The sequence below is a fragment of the Oncorhynchus masou genome, chromosome 29 (assembly GCF_036934945.1).
Source record: "Oncorhynchus masou masou isolate Uvic2021 chromosome 29, UVic_Omas_1.1, whole genome shotgun sequence".
In the NCBI taxonomy this organism is placed as follows: Eukaryota; Metazoa; Chordata; class Actinopteri; order Salmoniformes; family Salmonidae; genus Oncorhynchus; species Oncorhynchus masou.
In genome coordinates this window covers 88181109-88200557 of record NC_088240.1, presented here as the reverse complement: position 1 = coordinate 88200557, position 19449 = coordinate 88181109, and the positions used below count along the sequence as shown (strand labels likewise).

The window sequence follows — 19449 nt, the reverse complement described above, 5'->3', positions numbered from 1 at the left end:
ACAATAGATTAATAGATAGTAGAGTACAGTAGATTAATAGGTGGTAGAGTACAATAGATTAATAGATAGTAGAGTACAGTAGATTAATACGTAGTAGAGTACAGTAGATTAATAGGTGGTAGAGTACAATAGATTAATAGATAGTAGAGTACAGTAGATTAATAGGTGGTAGAGTACAATAGATTAATAGATAGTAGAGTACAGTAGATTAATAGGTGGTAGAGTACAATAGATTAATAGATAGTAGAGTACAGTAGATTAATAGATAGTAGAGTACAGTAGATTAATAGGTGGTAGAGTACAATAGATTAATAGATAGTAGAGTACAGTAGATTAATAGGTGGTAGAATACAGTAGATTAATAGATGGTAGAGTACAATAGATTAATAGGTGGTAGAGTACAATAGATTAATAGATAGTAGAGTACATTAGATTAATAGGTGGTAGAATACAGTAGATTAATAGATGGTAGAGTACAATAGATTAATAGGTGGTAGAGTACAATAGATTAATAGATAGTAGAGTACAGTAGATTAATAGATGGTAGAGTACAATAGATTAATAGGTGGTAGAGTACAATAGATTAATAGGTGGTAGAGTACAATAGATTAATAGATAGTAGAGTACAGTAGATTAATAGATGGTAGAGTACAGTAGATTAATAGATGGTAGAGTACAATAGATTAATAGGTGGTAGAGTACAATAGATTAATAGATAGTAGAGTACAGTAGATTAATAGATGGTAGAGTACAGTAGATTAATAGGTGGTAGAGTACAGTAGATTAATAGGTGGTAGAGTACAATAGATTAATAGATAGCAGAGTACAGTAGATTAATAGATGGTAGAGTACAATAGATTAATAGGTGGTATGGAGTACAATAGATTAATAGGTGGTAGAGTACAATAGATTAATAGATAGTAGAGTACAGTAGATTAATAGATGGTAGAGTACAATAGATGAATAGATAGTAGAGTACAGTAGATTAATGGTGGTAGAGTACAATAGATTAATAGGTGGTAGAGTACAATAGATTAATAGATAGTAGAGTACAGTAGATTAATAGATGGTAGAGTACAATAGATGAATAGATAGTAGAGTACAGTAGATTAATAGGTGGTAGAGTACAATAGATTAATAGATAGTAGAGTACAGTAGATTAATAGGTGGTAGAGTACAATAGATTAATAGATGGTAGAGTACAGTAGATTAATAGGTGGTAGAGTACAATAGATTAATAGATAGTAGAGTACAGTATATTAATACGTAGTAGAGTACAGTAGATTAATAGGTGGTAGAGTACAGTAGATTAATATATGGTAGAGTACAATAGATTAATAGATAGTAGAGTACAGTAGATTAATAGGTGGTAGAGTACAATAGATTAATAGATAGTAGAGTACAGTAGATTAATACGTAGTAGAGTACAGTAGATTAATAGGTGGTAGAGTACAATAGATTAATAGATAGTAGAGTACAGTAGATTAATAGGTGGTAGAGTACAATAGATTAATAGATAGTAGAGTACAGTAGATTAATAGGTGGTAGAGTACAATAGATTAATAGATAGTAGAGTACAGTAGATTAATAGATAGTAGAGTACAGTAGATTAATAGGTGGTAGAGTACAATAGATTAATAGATAGTAGAGTACAGTAGATTAATAGGTGGTAGAGTACAATAGATTAATAGATAGTAGAGTACAGTAGATTAATACGTAGTAGAGTACAGTAGATTAATAGGTGGTAGAGTACAGTAGATTAATAGATGGTAGAGTACAGTAGATTAATAGATAGTAGAGTACAGTAGATTAATAGGTGGTAGAGTACAATAGATTAATAGATAGTAGAGTACAGTAGATTAATACGTAGTAGAGTACAATAGATTAATAGATAGTAGAGTACAGTAGATTAATACGTAGTAGAGTACAATAGATTAATAGATAGTAGAGTACAGTAGATTAATAGATAGTAGAGTACAGTAGATTAATAGGTGGTAGAGTACAATAGATTAATAGATAGTAGAGTACAGTAGATTAATACGTAGTAGAGTACAGTAGATTAATAGGTGGTAGAGTACAATAGATTAATAGATAGTAGAGTACAGTAGATTAATAGGTGGTAGAGTACAATAGATTAATAGATAGTAGAGTACAGTAGATTAATACGTAGTAGAGTACAGTAGATTAATAGGTGGTAGAGTACAGTAGATTAATAGATAGTAGAGTACAGTAGATTAATAGATAGTAGAGTACAGTAGATTAATAGGTGGTAGAGTACAATAGATTAATAGATAGTAGAGTACAGTAGATTTAATACGTAGTAGAGTACAATAGATTAATAGATAGTAGAGTACAGTAGATTAATACGTAGTAGAGTACAGTAGATTAATAGATAGTAGAGTACAGTAGATTAATAGATAGTAGAGTACAGTAGATTAATAGGTGGTAGAGTACAATAGATAAATAGATAGTAGAGTACAGTAGATTAATACGTAGTAGAGTACAATAGATTAATAGATAGTAGAGTACAGTAGATTAATAGATGGTAGAGTACAGTAGATTAATAGGTGTTAGAGTACAATAGATTAATAGATAGTAGAGTACAGTAGATTAATACGTAGTAGAGTACAATAGATTAATAGATAGTAGAGTACAGTAGATTAATAGATGGTAGAGTACAGTAGATTAATAGGTGGTAGAGTACAGTAGATTAATAGATAGTAGAGTACAGTAGATTAATAGATGGTAGAGTACAGTAGATTAATAGGTGGTAGAGTACAATAGATTAATAGATAGTAGAGTACAGTAGATTAATACGTAGTAGAGTACAATAGATTAATAGATAGTAGAGTACAGTAGATTAATAGATGGTAGAGTACAGTAGATTAATAGATGGTAGAGTACAGTAGATTACTAGATGGTAGAGTACAGTAGATTAATAGATGGTAGAGTACAGTAGGTTAATAGATGGTAGAGTACAGTAGATTAATAGGTGGTAGAGTACAGTAGATTAATAGATGGTAGAGTACAGTATATTACTAGATGGTAGAGTACAGTATATTACTAGATGGTAGAGTACAGTAGATTAATAGATGGTAGAAAACAGTAGATTAATGTGTAGTAGAGTACAATAGATTAATAGATGGTAGAGTACAGTAGATTCATATATGGTAGAATACAGTAGATTAATGTGTAGTAGAGTACAATAGATTAATAGATGGTAGAGTACAGTAGATTACTAGATTGTAGAGTACAGTATATTACTAGATGGTAGAGTACAGTAGATTAATGTGTAGTAGAGTACAATAGATTAATAGATGGTAGAGTACAGTAGATTACTAGATTGTAGAGTACAGTACATTAATAGATGGTAGAGTACAGTAGATTAATAGGTGGTAGAGTACAGAAGATTAATAGGTGGTAGAGTACAATAGATTAATAGGTGGTAGAGTACAATAGATTAATAGATAGTAGAGTACAGTAGATTAATAGATGGTAGAGTACAATAGATGAATAGATAGTAGAGTACAGTAGATTAATAGGTGGTAGAGTACAATAGATTAATAGGTGGTAGAGTACAATAGATTAATAGATAGTAGAGTACAGTAGATTAATAGATGGTAGAGTACAATAGATGAATAGATAGTAGAGTACAGTAGATTAATAGGTGGTAGAGTACAATAGATTAATAGATGGTAGAGTACAGTAGATTAATAGATGGTAGAGTACAATAGATTAATAGATAGTAGAGTACAGTAGATTAATAGGTGGTAGAGTACAATAGATTAATAGATAGTAGAGTACAGTATATTAATAGATGGTAGAGTACAGTAGATTAATAGGTGGTAGAGTACAGTAGATTAATATATGGTAGAGTACAATAGATTAATAGATAGTAGAGTACAGTAGATTAATAGGTGGTAGAGTACAGTAGATTAATAGATAGTAGAGTACAGTAGATTAATAGCGTAGTAGAGTACAGTAGATTAATAGGTGGTAGAGTACAATAGATTAATAGATAGTAGAGTACAGTAGATTAATAGGTGGTAGAGTACAATAGATTAATAGATAGTAGAGTACAGTAGATTAATAGGTGGTAGAGTACAATAGATTAATAGATAGTAGAGTACAGTAGATTAATAGATAGTAGAGTACAGTAGATTAATAGGTGGTAGAGTACAATAGATTAATAGATAGTAGAGTACAGTAGATTAATAGGTGGTAGAGTACAATAGATTAATAGATAGTAGAGTACAGTAGATTAATACGTATGGTAGAGTACAGTAGATTAATAGGTGGTAGAGTACAGTAGATTAATAGATAGTAGAGTACAGTAGATTAATAGATAGTAGAGTACAGTAGATTAATAGGTGGTAGAGTACAATAGATTAATAGATAGTAGAGTACAGTAGATTAATAGATGGTAGAGTACAATAGATTAATAGATGGTAGAGTACAGTAGATTAATACGTAGTAGAGTACAATAGATTAATAGATAGTAGAGTACAGTAGATTAATAGATAGTAGAGTACAGTAGATTAATAGGTGGTAGAGTACAATAGATTAATAGATAGTAGAGTACAGTAGATTAATAGATAGTAGAGTACAGTAGATTAATAGGTGGTAGAGTACAATAGATTAATAGATAGTAGAGTACAGTAGATTAATAGGTGGTAGAGTACAATAGATTAATAGATAGTAGAGTACAGTAGATTAATACGTAGTAGAGTACAGTAGATTAATAGGTGGTAGAGTACAGTAGATTAATAGATAGTAGAGTACAGTAGATTAATAGATAGTAGAGTACAGTAGATTAATAGGTGGTAGAGTACAATAGATTAATAGATAGTAGAGTACAGTAGATTAATAGATGGTAGAGTACAATAGATTAATAGATAGTAGAGTACAGTAGATTAATACGTGGTAGAGTACAGTAGATTAATAGATAGTAGAGTACAGTAGATTAATAGATAGTAGAGTACAGTAGATTAATAGGTGGTAGAGTACAATAGATAAATAGATAGTAGAGTACAGTAGATTAATACGTAGTAGAGTACAATAGATTAATAGATAGTAGAGTACAGTAGATTAATAGATGGTAGAGTACAGTAGATTAATAGGTGTTAGAGTACAATAGATTAATAGATAGTAGAGTACAGTAGATTAATACGTAGTAGAGTACAATAGATTAATAGATAGTAGAGTACAGTAGATTAATAGATGGTAGAGTACAGTAGATTAATAGGTGGTAGAGTACAATAGATTAATAGATAGTAGAGTACAGTAGATTAATAGATGGTAGAGTACAGTAGATTAATAGGTGGTAGAGTACAATAGATTAATAGATAGTAGAGTACAGTAGATTAATACGTAGTAGAGTACAATAGATTAATAGATAGTAGAGTACAGTAGATTAATAGATGGTAGAGTACAGTAGATTAATAGATGGTAGAGTACAGTAGATTACTAGATGGTAGAGTACAGTAGATTAATAGATGGTAGAGTACAGTAGGTTAATAGATGGTAGAGTACAGTAGATTAATAGGTGGTAGAGTACAGTAGATTAATAGATGGTAGAGTACAGTATATTACTAGATGGTAGAGTACAGTATATTACTAGATGGTAGAGTACAGTAGATTAATAGATGGTAGAAAACAGTAGATTAATGTGTAGTAGAGTACAATAGATTAATAGATGGTAGAGTACAGTAGATTCATATATGGTAGAATACAGTAGATTAATGTGTAGTAGAGTACAATAGATTAATAGATGGTAGAGTACAGTAGATTACTAGATTGTAGAGTACAGTATATTACTAGATGGTAGAGTACAGTAGATTAGTGTGTAGTAGAGTACAATAGATTAATAGATGGTAGAGTACAGTAGATTACTAGATTGTAGAGTACAGTACATTAATAGATGGTAGAGTACAGTAGATTAATAGGTGGTAGAGTACAGAAGATTAATAGGTGGTAGAGTACAGTAGATTAATGTGTAGTAGAGTACAATAGATTAATATATGGTAGAGTACAGTATATTACTAGATGGTAGAGTACAGTAGATGAATAGATGGTAGAGTACAGTATATTACTAGATGGTAGAGTACAGTAGATTAATAGATGGTAGAATACAGTAGATTAATGTGTAGTTGAGTACAATAGATTAATAGATGATAGAGTACAGTATATTACTAGATGGTAGAGTACAGTATATTACTAGATGGTAGAGTACAGTAGATTTATAGGTGATGGAGTACAGTAGATGAATAGATGGTAGAGTACAGTAGATTAATAGATGGTAGAATACAGTAGATTAATGTGTAGTAGAGTACAGTAGATGAATAGATGGTAGAGTACAGTAGATTAATAGATGGTAGAGTACAATAGATTACTAGATGGTAGAGTACAGTAGATTAATGTGTAGTAGAGTACAATAGATTAATATATGGTAGAGTACAGTAGATTACTAGATTGTAGAGTACAGTACATTAATAGATGGTAGAGTACAGTAGATTAATAGGTGGTAGAGTACAGAAGATTAATAGGTGGTAGAGTACAGTAGATTAATGTGTAGTAGAGTACAATAGATTAATATATGGTAGAGTACAGTATATTACTAGATGGTAGAGTACAGTAGATGAATAGATGGTAGAGTACAGTATATTACTAGATGGTAGAGTACAGTAGATTAATAGATGGTAGAATACAGTAGATTAATGTGTAGTTGAGTACAATAGATTAATAGATGATAGAGTACAGTATATTACTAGATGGTAGAGTACAGTATATTACTAGATGGTAGAGTACAGTAGATTTATAGGTGATGGAGTACAGTAGATGAATAGATGGTAGAGTACAGTAGATTAATAGATGGTAGAATACAGTAGATTAATGTGTAGTAGAGTGCAGTAGATGAATAGATGGTAGAGTACAGTAGATTAATAGATGGTAGAGTACAATAGATTACTAGATGGTAGAATACAGTAGATTAATGTGTAGTAGAGTACAATAGATTAATAGATGGTAGAGTACAGTACATTAATAGATGGTAGAGTACAGTAGATTAATAGATGGTAGAGTACAGTAGATTAATAGATGGTAGAGTACAGTACATTAATGGATGGTAGAGTACAGTAGATTAATAGGTGATGGAGTACAGTAGATGAATAGATGGTAGAGTACAGTACATTAATAGATGGTAGAGTACAGTAGATTAATAGATGGTAGAGTACAGTAGATTAATAGATGGTAGAGTACAATAGATTAATAGATGGTAGAGTACAGTACATTAATGGATGGTAGAGTACAGTAGATTAATAGGTGATGGAGTACAGTAGATGAATAGATGGTAGAGTACAGTAGATTAATAGATGGTAGAGTACAGTATATTACTAGATGGTAGAGTACAGTATATTACTAGATGGTAGAGTACAGTAGATTAATAGATGGTAGAATACAATAGATTAATGATGGTAGAGTACAATAGATTAATATATGGTAGAGTACAGTAGATTAATAGATGGTAGAATACAGTAGATTAATGTGTAGTAGAGTACAATAGATTAATAGATGGTAGAGTACTGTATATTACTAGATGGTAGAGTACAGTAGATTAATAGATGGTAGAATACAGTAGATTAATGTGTAGTTGAGTAGAATAGATTAATAGATGATAGAGTACAGTATATTACTAGATGGTAGAGTACAGTATATTACTAGATGGTAGAGTACAGTAGATTTATAGGTGATGGAGTACAGTAGATGAATAGATGGTAGAGTACAGTAGATTAATAGATGGTAGAATACAGTAGATTAATGTGTAGTAGAGTACAGTAGATGAATAGATGGTAGAGTACAGTAGATTAATAGATGGTAGAGTACAATAGATTACTAGATGGTAGAATACAGTAGATTAATGTGTAGTAGAGTACAATAGATTAATAGATGGTAGAGTACAGTACATTAATAGATGGTAGAGTACAGTAGATTAATAGATGGTAGAGTACAGTAGATTAATAGATGGTAGAGTACAGTACATTAATGGATGGTAGAGTACAGTAGATTAATAGGTGATGGAGTACAGTAGATGAATAGATGGTAGAGTACAGTACATTAATAGATGGTAGAGTACAGTAGATTAATAGATGGTAGAGTACAGTAGATTAATAGATGGTAGAGTACAATAGATTAATAGATGGTAGAGTACAGTACATTAATGGATGGTAGAGTACAGTAGATTAATAGGTGATGGAGTACAGTAGATGAATAGATGGTAGAGTACAGTAGATTAATAGATGATAGAGTACAGTAGATTAATAGATGGTAGAGTACAGTATATTACTAGATGGTAGAGTACAGTATATTACTAGATGGTAGAGTACAGTAGATTAATAGATGGTAGAATACAATAGATTAATGTGTAGTAGAGTACAATAGATTAATAGATGGTAGAGTACAGTAGATTAATAGATGGTAGAATACAGTAGATTAATGTGTAGTAGAGTACAATAGATTAATAGATGGTAGAGTACTGTATATTACTAGATGGTAGAGTACAGTACATTACTAGATGGTAGAGTACAGTAGATGAATAGGTGATGGAGTACAGTAGATGAATAGATGGTAGAGTACAGTAGATTAATAGGTGGTAGAGTACAGTAGATTAATATATGGTAGAATACAGTAGATTAATGTGTAGTAGAGTACAATAGATTAATAGATGGTAGAGTACAGTATATTACTAGATGGTGGAGTACAGTAGATTAATAGATGGTAGAGTACAGTATATTACTAGATGGTAGAGTACAGTAGATGAATAGATGGTAGAGTACAGTAAATTACTAGATGGTAGAGTACAGTAGATTAATAGATGGTAGAATACAGTAGATTAATGTGTAGTAGAGTACAATAGATTAATAGATGGTAGAGTACATTATATTACTAGATGGTAGAGTACAGTAGATTAATAGGTGGTAGAGTACAGTATATTACTAGATGGTAGAGTACAGTAGATTAATAGGTGATGGAGTACAGTAGATGAATAGATGGTAGAGTACAGTAGATTACTAGATGGTAGAGTACAGTAGATTAATAGATGGTAGAATACAATAGATTAATGTGTAGTAGAGTACAATAGATTAATAGATGGTAGAGTACAGTAGATTAATAGATGGTAGAATACAGTAGATTAATGTGTAGTAGAGTACAATAGATTAATATATGGTAGAGTACTGTATATTACTAGATGGTAGAGTACAGTAGATGAATAGGTGATGGAGTACAGTAGATTAATAGGTGGTAGAGTACAGTAGATTAATAGATGGTAGAGTACAGTAGATGAATAGATGGTAGAGTACAGTAGATTAATAGGTGGTAGAGTACAGTAGATTAATAGATGGTAGAGTACAGTAGATGAATAGATGGTAGAGTACAGTATATTAATAGATGGTAGAGTACAGTAGATGAATAGATGGTAGAGTACAGTATATTACTAGATGGTAGAGTACAGTAGATTAATAGATAGTAGAGTACAGTAGATTAATGTGTAGTAGAGTACAATAGATTAATAGATGGTAGAGTACATTATATTACTAGATGGTGGAGTACAGTAGATTAATAGATGGTAGAGTACAGTAGATTAATAGGTGGTAGAGTACAGTAGATTAATGGGTGGGAGAATACAGTATATTAATAGCTGATGAAGTACAGTAGGCCATGCACATTCTAATCATGTCTGTAACTGGCATAATTGGTGCCCGTTGAATGATTGACACTGCTGGATCTGGACTGGAGTACTTAGTGTTACATAATGAGGAGTCTACTGCATGCTACACACACACACATACACACACATACACACACACACACACACACACACACGAGCCTCTGCATGCCATTAGGCAGGCAGACAGGCTGGAAGTGGCCGCAGTTTTCTGCTCTAATTGACTATTGCACTGAGGCATCCAGGGACCTTCAGCACGGCACCACTTCCTGACACACTTCAACTGATCCCACACACACACACACACACACACACACACACACACACACACACACACACACACACACACACACACACACACACACACACACACACACACACACACACACACACACACACACACACACACACACACACACACACACACACAAACTAATGCACATCCACATAAGTAAAAAGCTGTCCATCAATGAGCAGAGCACTTTCCCCAACACAGGCAGTACAAAAACCACACGATCAGATCTGGACTCCCAAAAGGCAGCCCATCTCCCCTCGTCTCCCCTCGTCTCCCCTCGTCTCCCCTTGTCAAAGGGAGTGCACTGTATAGGGAAAGGCTGCCCATCTCCCCCCGTCTCCCCTCGTCAAAGGGAGTGCACTGTATAGGGAAAGGCAGCCCATCTCCCCTCGTCTCCCCTCGTCTCCCCTCGTCAAAGGGAGTGCACTGTATAGGGAAAGGCTGCCCATCTCCCCTCGTCTCCCCTCGTCTCCCCTCGTCTCCCCTCGTCTCCCCTCGTCAAAGGGAGTGCACTGTATAGGGAAAGGCTGCCCATCTCCCCCCTCGTCTCCCCTCGTCTCCCCTCGTCAAAGGGAGTGCACTGTATCAGGGAAAGGCAGTGAATCATGGAAAGGCAGCCCATCTCCCCTCGTCTCCCCTCGTCTCCCCTCGTCAAAGGAGTGCACTGTATAGGGAAAGGCTGCAGCCCATCTCCCCTCGTCTCCCCTCGTCTCCCCTCGTCTCCCCTCGTCAAAGGGAGTGCACTGTATAGGGAAAGGCTGCCCATCTCCCCTCGTCTCCCCTCGTCTCCCCTCGTCTCCCCTCGTCAAAGGGAGCGCACTGTATAGGGAAAGGCTGCCGTCTCTGACGCAGAGCTTACAGGGAGGGACTTTTTCATGCGTATCCATAAAGACCATTAATGGTAATGTTATTGGAAGTTCCTTACACAGTACAGTGACTGTGTCCCAACGGGCACCCTATTCCCTATATAGTGCATTACTTTTGATCAGGGCCCATAGGGGCTTTGGTGACAAGCAGTACACTATGTAGGGAATATGGTGCCATTTGGGATGCAGACAGTGAGTCAAGGTGGGATTTGCAGAACATAACAGTTTCCCAGAATCTGAGGGCTGTGCTTCTCGGCATCCTGCTTCACACCATGTTGAAAGTTTAACAACACAGCTGCTTTCTATGAACCCTGTGACAGGGGCTGTGAAAGACTAGTGCCCTATACAGGGGCTGTGACAGACTAGTGCCCTGTACAGGGGCTGTGACAGACTAGTGCCCTGTACAGGGGGTTTACATCAAGGTACTGCACGCTACAGAAACAGGGGCTCCTGTCCCTATGGGGCATTCTGGCTCGGACAAGGCTTACTTCATCTGAAACCTACATGGGGATGTCACCTCATGTACGTTTCCCACCATAGGTTGTACAGTATTTAACATCATTAGATTATCCACTGATCCACAGCAGTGGCAGTGCATGACGTGTCACGTTACTGTGGACTGATGGACTGATGAGCATCAAGGCTTTTAGAGATACTTTTGTAACCCTTTCCAGCTCTATGCAGGTCAACAACAGTCTTCTGAGATCTCTTTTGTTGGAGGCAGGGTTCACATCAGGCAATGCTTCTTGAAGAATTTGCAATCACTAAAGGGGTCCCTGGCCCCAAAACGTTTGAGAACCCCTGCTCTAAAAAAAAACAACCTTAAAGATAGATACTGTATTTCGTGCTATGGCACCTTGAACAGTAAACCAAACTCGGGAGTAGAATCAGAAATCAGAGTGTCCCCCCCCCGCCAAGCAGTTATTGATCACGTCTTTGCAGCTCCCGTGCTACTCTGTGGATGGGCTGGCCTTTGTGACCACAAGTGTCCATCTATAAACAATGGCACTGGCCTCCACTCCAGACTGGATGCTTTTAATGAGGCAGAGTGCAACTCTCTCTCTCCTCTCTCCTCTCTCTCTCTCTCTCTGGGACACAGTGTTCCTGTAGAAGTGGTGGAGGTGACCTCCAGTACCACTAGAATGTTTCCTAACATAAACACTGTGGAGGAGAAACGCTATCCATCCCTTAGACCCTGATTGGTCACGTCCAGTTTGGCTGAACTCCTAACCCACCACTGTGGCTAAGCAGTGAAGCTCCCTCTGTTGGCTTGCTTTAGTTATTTCAAATGTAAAAAATGACTGCTTCGAAATGTTAAGTTATGTCAAATCCGAAGAAATCAAGTTGAGCTGATAAAACGTACATTTGATAAGTTGATACCACTTAACATTTTAAGTCAGGGTTGTAACAGCTTTCTAAATGTAAACACTCCAGACGCTGTTTCCCTGTTCAGAGGCGCTGTGCAGGTGTAAGGGATGTGTTGGCAGTCTCTGTGTGACCACGGCTGGGGCAGATCAACATGTTCGCTATGAAGTCCTCAGCAGGACCTCCAGGGTCTTGATAGAACACAGACACACATATACTTCTCTCTCTCACTGACAAGTGTTTACATCAGAGGTCTGTAGAAGAAGTGGTTTTTACTGATGTGATGTGACACAAGTCTGCCTGGGTTACTATCCAGAAGTGAGTTACTCAAATTCCTGCTTAGGCTGTTAACCTCCAGTCCTTCTCTAGGAATTGGCTCTGAAACATCTGATGAAAATAGATAAACATGACATCTGCACATTATCTCAAAGTGTTCTGTTCTGCAAGTGGACAAGTATACAATTAACAGGAAAACAAAGAAGACTGTGTTGGATGATCAAAACATTGATCCACTGTTCCTTTAGGGAAACATAGGAGCTATCTAACATAGGGAAACATAGGAGCTATCTAACACAGGGAAACATAGGAGCTATCTAACACAGGGAACCATAGGAGCTATCTAACACAGGGAAACATAGGAGCTATCTAACACAGGGAAACATAGGAGCTATCTAGCATAGGGAAACATAGGAGCTATCTAACACAGGGAAACATAGGAGCTATCTAACACAGGGAAACATAGGAGCTATCTAACATAGGGAAACATAGGAGCTATGTAGCATAGGAGCCATCTCACATAGGGAAACATAGGAGCTATCTAACATAGGGAAACATAGGAGCTATCTAACATAGGGAAACATAGGAGCTATCTAACATAGGGAAACATAGGCTATCTAACACAGGGAAAGCTATAGGGAAACATAGGAGTTATCTAACATAGGGAAACATAGGAGCTATCTAACACAGGGAAACATAGGAGCTATCTAACACAGGGAAACATAGGAGCCATCTCACATAGGGAAACATAGGAGCTATCTCACATAGGGAAACATAGGAGCCATCTAACATAGGGAAACATAGGAGCTATCTAACATAGGGAAACATAGGAGCTATCTAACATAGGGAAACATAGGAGCTATCTAACATAGGGAAACATAGGAGCTATCTAACATAGGGAAACATAGGAGCTATCTAACATAGGGAAACATAGGAGCTATCTAACACAGGGAAACATAGGAGCTATCTAACACAGGGAAACATAGGAGCTATCTAACACAGGGAAACATAGGAGCTATCTAACACAGGGAAACATAGGAGCTATCTAACACAGGGAAACATAGGAGCTATCTAACACAGGGAAACATAGGAGCTATCTAACATAGGGAAACATAGGAGCGATCTAACATAGGGAACCATAAGCTTGTGGAATATTTACGACCAGGCAGCAATAACCTTCCATATCAACACAGGCTTCCCAGTGAAGATGACAAGTCTCATAATCAGTACCATACATTATGCTGTGCTGGCAGACTTGAAAAATCACCCATTCACAACAACATGTAGGACACTGGCTTTAGTGCTAAGATACTGTATGTACTTTACTGTGCAGAGTTATCTCTGTGTTCAAAATGGATTTGTCCTGGTAAGCGAGGAATGAAAAATGCTCACCAAGTGCATGTTCTATGTAGGTGCTATAGATTACAACGGCGTTAGAGGTAGCAATACGAGTATACACAGAGTACACAGCTGCCCCTGAAAATGCCAGGCATAGAACGACAACGGTAACAGACTAGAAGAGGTGTAGAATACATTATTATTCTTCATGAAGGAAATGTTTTTCTACCTGCATCTCAGAACATGTTGCTTTAGCATTCAGACCACATTCAAGACAGATCCGGTAATAAAAACATCTTTTGAGTGGTATTTTCCTTTAAGTATTAGTCAAGCTGTAAAGTTTTCAAGAAGCATCACATCACTTTTTATTTGATTTAACTAGGCAAGTCCGAACAAATTCTTATTTTCAATGACATAAACCAACTCAGATCTTTGCCTCTTGGTCATACTCAGATCCCACCAACAAAACAAAACATGTTCTCCTTTCTTTTGATGTTGGCTATATTAAAAAGGTTGAAAATAAAAATAGGTTTGAGGGCACAGCCCTACTTGAGACACCCACTTGACATAGAAGAGTTAGTCCTATTGAATAAGAAGGTGACATTTACTGAAAGAACACACAATGACAAGGAGGTGTTGTTATCACATCTAAGATGGCATTTAAGGCCATGCTACGGTGTACAGTAGAGTCACGTTCATTGTGGTGAATTATGACAAGCAGGGTTACAGTAACCAACCCTGCTCCAGGCTGTGTCCCAAATGGATCCCTATATAGTGACCTACAGTACTTTGACCAGGGTCCATAGGGCTCTGGTCAATCGTAGTGCACTATAAAGGGGAAACAGGTGCAGTTAGGGACTCATCCCCAGTGTTTTAGAGAAAAGGTCAGGGACCTGCAGCATTGAAATCCACCCTGAAACCAACACAATGTCTTGGCATGGTGGGGAGACTGAGGGGCCAGCCCACGGTGGGGCCAGCCCACGGTGGGGCCCGCCAGGGGCCTGTGGAACTTACGTCAGCTCTTCCTGCCATTGTTGCTGTGTCGTTCTGCTGCACAGATAGAAACACAGCTGGCCAGGCAGGAAGGGGAGAACTGAGGCCATCATGGACTCAGCGCTCCAGGGTGGTTCGAGGTACAGACCTAGGATCAGCTTTGCTCCCCCAGTCCTGACCTTAACCATGAGTGGGCAAAATGCTACATTTTCCTGAGATCAGCATCTAGGGGCAACTTCACCCTACACAGAGCTAGCCAATCAGAACACCACCTCCTCTCAAGTGTTCTAATAGGCTGTTGGATTTTGACACAAAATAGAGTGAGCGCTCTTAACCACCCAATAACACTGGATTCGGTTAACGGTATTGACATTATGATGGTTCTAAGTATACGGTAGTTAGGAACAAAATGAATCTCATTTGTTTTTAACAGGTTAATAAGGCAGTCACAGTAGCTAGCTAGAGGTTTGTCAATCATTTGCCATATAGCTCTTACAGTAGGTGTATTCCAAGGTAACTGAATGGGGTGTTACGTAGGACTTAATAATACTCCCCTCTAGATCCTTCTAGTTCTCAGAATAACAAGTGGGCAGGCAATAGGCTTGGTTCACTAGGGCAGGGTTCTCCAACCCTGTTCCTGGAGATGCCCTTCTGGAGGTTTCCACTCCAACCCTGTTCCTGGAGAGATACCCTCCTGGACATTTTCACTCCAACCCTGTTCCTGGAGAGATACCCTCCAGGAGGTTTCCACTCCAACCCTGTTCCTGGAGATGCCCTCCTGGAGGTTTCCACTCCAACCCTGTTCCTGGAGAGATACTCTCCTGGACGTTTTCACTCCAACCCTGTTCCTGGAGAGATACCCTCCAGGAGGTTTTCACTCCAACCCTGTTCCTGGAGAGATACCCTCCAGGAGGTTTCCACTCCAACCCTGTTCCTGGAGATGCCCTCCTGGAGGTTTCCACTCCAACCCTGTTCCTGGAGAGATACCCTCCTGGACGTTTTCACTCCAACCCTGTTCCTGGAGAGATACCCTCCAGGAGGTTTCCACTCCAACCCTGTTCCTGGAGAGATACCCTCCAGGAGGTTTTCACTCCAACCCTGTTCCTGGAGAGATCCTCCGGGCAGAGGCATTACCGGACATGAACCATCCAATAATACCAGATGACAAGTTAAGATCATTTGGATGAATGGTTGGCTCTAGAGGGAGTGGTGCTTATAGAGGGAGTGGTGCTCTAGAGAGAGGGGTGCTCTAGAGGGAGTGCTGCTTATAGAGGGAGTGGTGCTTATAGAGGGAGTGGTGCTTATAGAGGGAGTGGTGCTTATAGAGGGAGTGGTGCTTCAGGTGAACAGCTGAGTAGGCCGGGAGGTGCTCTAGAGGGAGTGGTGCTTATAGAGTGAGTGGTGCTCTAAAGGGAGTGGTGCTTATAGAGGGAGTGGTGCTTATAGAGGGAGTGGTGCTCTAGAGAGAGTGGTGCTTATAGAGGGAGTGGTGATCTAGAGGGAGTGGTGCTCAAGAGGGAGTGGTGCTTATAGAGGGACTGGTGCTCTAGAGAGAGTGGTGCTCTAGAGAGAGTGGTGCTCTAGAGGGAGTGGTGCTTATAGAGGGAGTGGTACACTAGAGGGAGTGGTGCTCTAGAGGGAGTGGTGCTCTAGAGAGAGTGGTGCTTATAGATGGAGCGGTGCCTATAGAGGGAGAGGTACTCTAGAGAGAGTGGTGCTTATAGAGGGAGTGGAGCTTATAGAGGGAGTGGTGCTTATAGAGGGAGTGGTGCTCTAGAGAGAGTGGTGCTTATAGAGGGAGTGGTGCTTATAGAGGGAGTGGTGCTCTAGAGAGAGTGGTGCTTATAGAGGGAGTGGTGCTCTAGAGGGAGTGGTGCTTATAGAGGGAGTGGTGCTTATAGAGGGAGTGGTTCTCTAGAGAGAGTGGTGCTTATAGAGGGAGTGGTGCTCTAGAGAGAGTGGTGCTTATAGAGGGAGCGGTGCCTATAGAGGGAGAGGTACTCTAGAGAGAGTGGTGCTTATAGAGGGAGTGGAGCTTATAGAGGGAGTGGTGCTTATAGAGGGAGTGGTGCTCTAGAGAGAGTGGTGCTTATAGAGGGAGTGGTGCTTATAGAGGGAGTGGTGCTCTAGAGAGAGTGGTGCTTATAGAGGGAGTGGTGCTCTAGAGGGAGTGGTGCTTATAGAGGGAGTGGTGCTTATAGAGGGAGTGGTTCTCTAGAGAGAGTGGTGCTTATAGAGGGAGTGGTACTCTAGAGGGAGTGGTTCTCTAGAGAGAGTGGTGCTTATAGAGGGAGTGGAGCTTATAGAGGGAGTGGTGCTTATAGAGGGAGTGGTGCTTTAGAGAGAGTGGTGCTTATAGAGGGAGTGGTGCTTATAGAGGGAGTGGTGCTCTAGAGAGAGTGGTGCTTATAGAGGGAGTGGTGCTCTAGAGGGAGTGGTGCTTATAGAGGGAGCGGTGCTTATAGAGGGAGTGGTTCTCTAGAGAGAGTGGTGCTTATAGAGGGAGTGGTACTCTAGAGGGAGTGGTTCTCTAGAGAGAGTGGTGCTTATAGAGGGAGTGGTACTCTAGAGGGAGTGGTGCTTATAGAGGGAGTGGTACTCTAGAGAGAGTGGTTCTCTAGAGAGAGTGGTGCTTATAGAGGGAGTGGTACTCTAGAGGGAGTGGTGCTTATAGAGGGAGTGGTACTCTAGAGAGAGTGGACGGTTCTTCCTAGAATCCCCTATAAATGGTTACACCAGCCAATTTTATTTCAACATATATCACAAGGCCTTTATTTTAGGGCCTAATAATATTCTAACACAGTGGTGTTAGGAATCTTTTGGTTTACAGGCCACATCAGGCCTGTAAGTCACATTATGCTGGCTTGCAAAGTGATATGTAATTCCTACTGGAATCCAGCCAGTGTAAGGATATTCAACATTGTCAATCCCCTGCAACCTGTATTCAAAATGACTGCCAGGTTAGGGAAGATTGAATACTCAGTAACGGCTGCAGTAAATCCAACAGAAAGGATATGTTATTTATCATTGTGTAGCTTAAAGTTAATCTAAATGAATAAATGTACATGCAAAATACAGATATTACAATACATCCAAACATCTGAAAATATCCCTGCAATAGTAATTATTATATATGGTTCTATGTAAAACCCTACTTGCCTTCCAAAGAACCATTTCTTCCAAAAAAGGTTCTTAGGATGTTAAAGGTGCTAGGTAGAACCCTTTGCCTTACAAAGAACACTGGTTTTCCAAAAGGGTTATTCTGATCAAAACGGTTCTTGGTAGAACCCTATCACTCCGCAAAGAACCCTTTTGGAACCCTTTTTTCTAAGAGTGTAGTCTTTGAGTGTGTGATGATTTCTCTAGACTAACTCTGTCACAGTGTCTGAGAGTGTGATGATTTCTCTAGACTAACTCTGTCACAGTGTCTGAGAGTGAGATGATTTCTCTAGACTAACTCTGTCACAGTGTCTGAGAGTGAGATGATTTCTCTAGACTAACTCTGTCACAGTGTCTGAGAGTGAGATGATTTCTCTAGACTAACTCTGTCACAGTGTCTGAGTGTGTGATGATTTCTCTAGACTAACTCTGTCACAGTGTCTGAGAGTGAGATGATTTCTCTAGACTAACTCTGTCACAGTGTCTGAGAGTGAGATGATTTCTCTAGACTAACTCTGTCACAGTGTCTGAGAGTGAGATGATTTCTCTAGACTAACTCTGTCACAGTGTCTGAGAGTGAGATGATTTCTCTAGCTCTGTCACAGTGTTAATATTCTGTGAATGCAGCGTGACGTTGTCTCTCACCTCTGCTGTCCTCTCCGGGGCGGCCTTGCTGCTGCTGTTGTGGTTCTGGAGGAAGCGACATCCGTCCTTGGCCAGTCTCTGGACCATCTCCAGATGGGACAGGTCGTCCTTGTCGTGCAGGGCACACACACCCCCCGGCTTCAGCGCCGGGGACACAGAGAACATGTACTTCAGGCCACAGTCCCACGACATTACTATAGAGTAGAACCAGCACGGTGTACTCCTCTCCTCCTCTCTCACAGTGCACTCCAAAGGTGTGTGTGAGGGGGATGGGCCAGGAAACCTTGAGTGTGTGTCTGTCTGGCTGTTTGTCTCTGTGTGTGTGTCTGTGAGCGCAGGTGAGTTACGGCCTCCTCTCACTGAGCCAAAGCAGATCCCTGTAGAAGCACCAACAACAGCTCCGGCTGGCTCTCTGGTTGGCCTGCAGATGCAGAAATCGAGAGATAGAGAGGGGTGTGAAACAGCAAGGACTCCAGGTGCCTCTGTTCTATATGCTTAGATCCAGAGGGAGAGAGGTACTGACTGCTACTGCCTCCTTCCCTTCCCTTTCACTGCTGGGGAAGGAGGGAGGGGAGAGAGGGAGGGAAAGAGAGAGAGGGAGGGGAGGGAAGGAAGGAAGGAAGAGAGGGAGGGAGAGCGATAGGGGGAGAGACATGGAGAGAGGGAGGGCGAGAGAGAGTGGGGAGAGAGGGGATCAGGAAACATCTGGTAAAGCACTCAAGACCAGCCCCTGCAGAGGAAGTTCAACTATCTCTACCTCCCCCTGTCCATGCTGTCTGAGGTGGGCTGGG

The 19449-nt window shown here is 39.3% G+C and overlaps 1 protein-coding gene across 1 annotated transcript in view; it reads right to left on the bottom strand.

The window, feature by feature from the left end:
* The window catches only part of LOC135520921 (rap guanine nucleotide exchange factor 5-like), an 82336-nt gene extending 63138 nt beyond the window's left edge, over positions 1-19198 (bottom strand). The window contains 1 exon segment of the mRNA XM_064946770.1: positions 18659-19198. Within this exon segment, the coding sequence (XP_064802842.1) occupies positions 18659-18850 (192 nt within the window). The 5' untranslated portion in view covers positions 18851-19198.
* Positions 19199-19449: the final 251 nt, after the last annotated feature.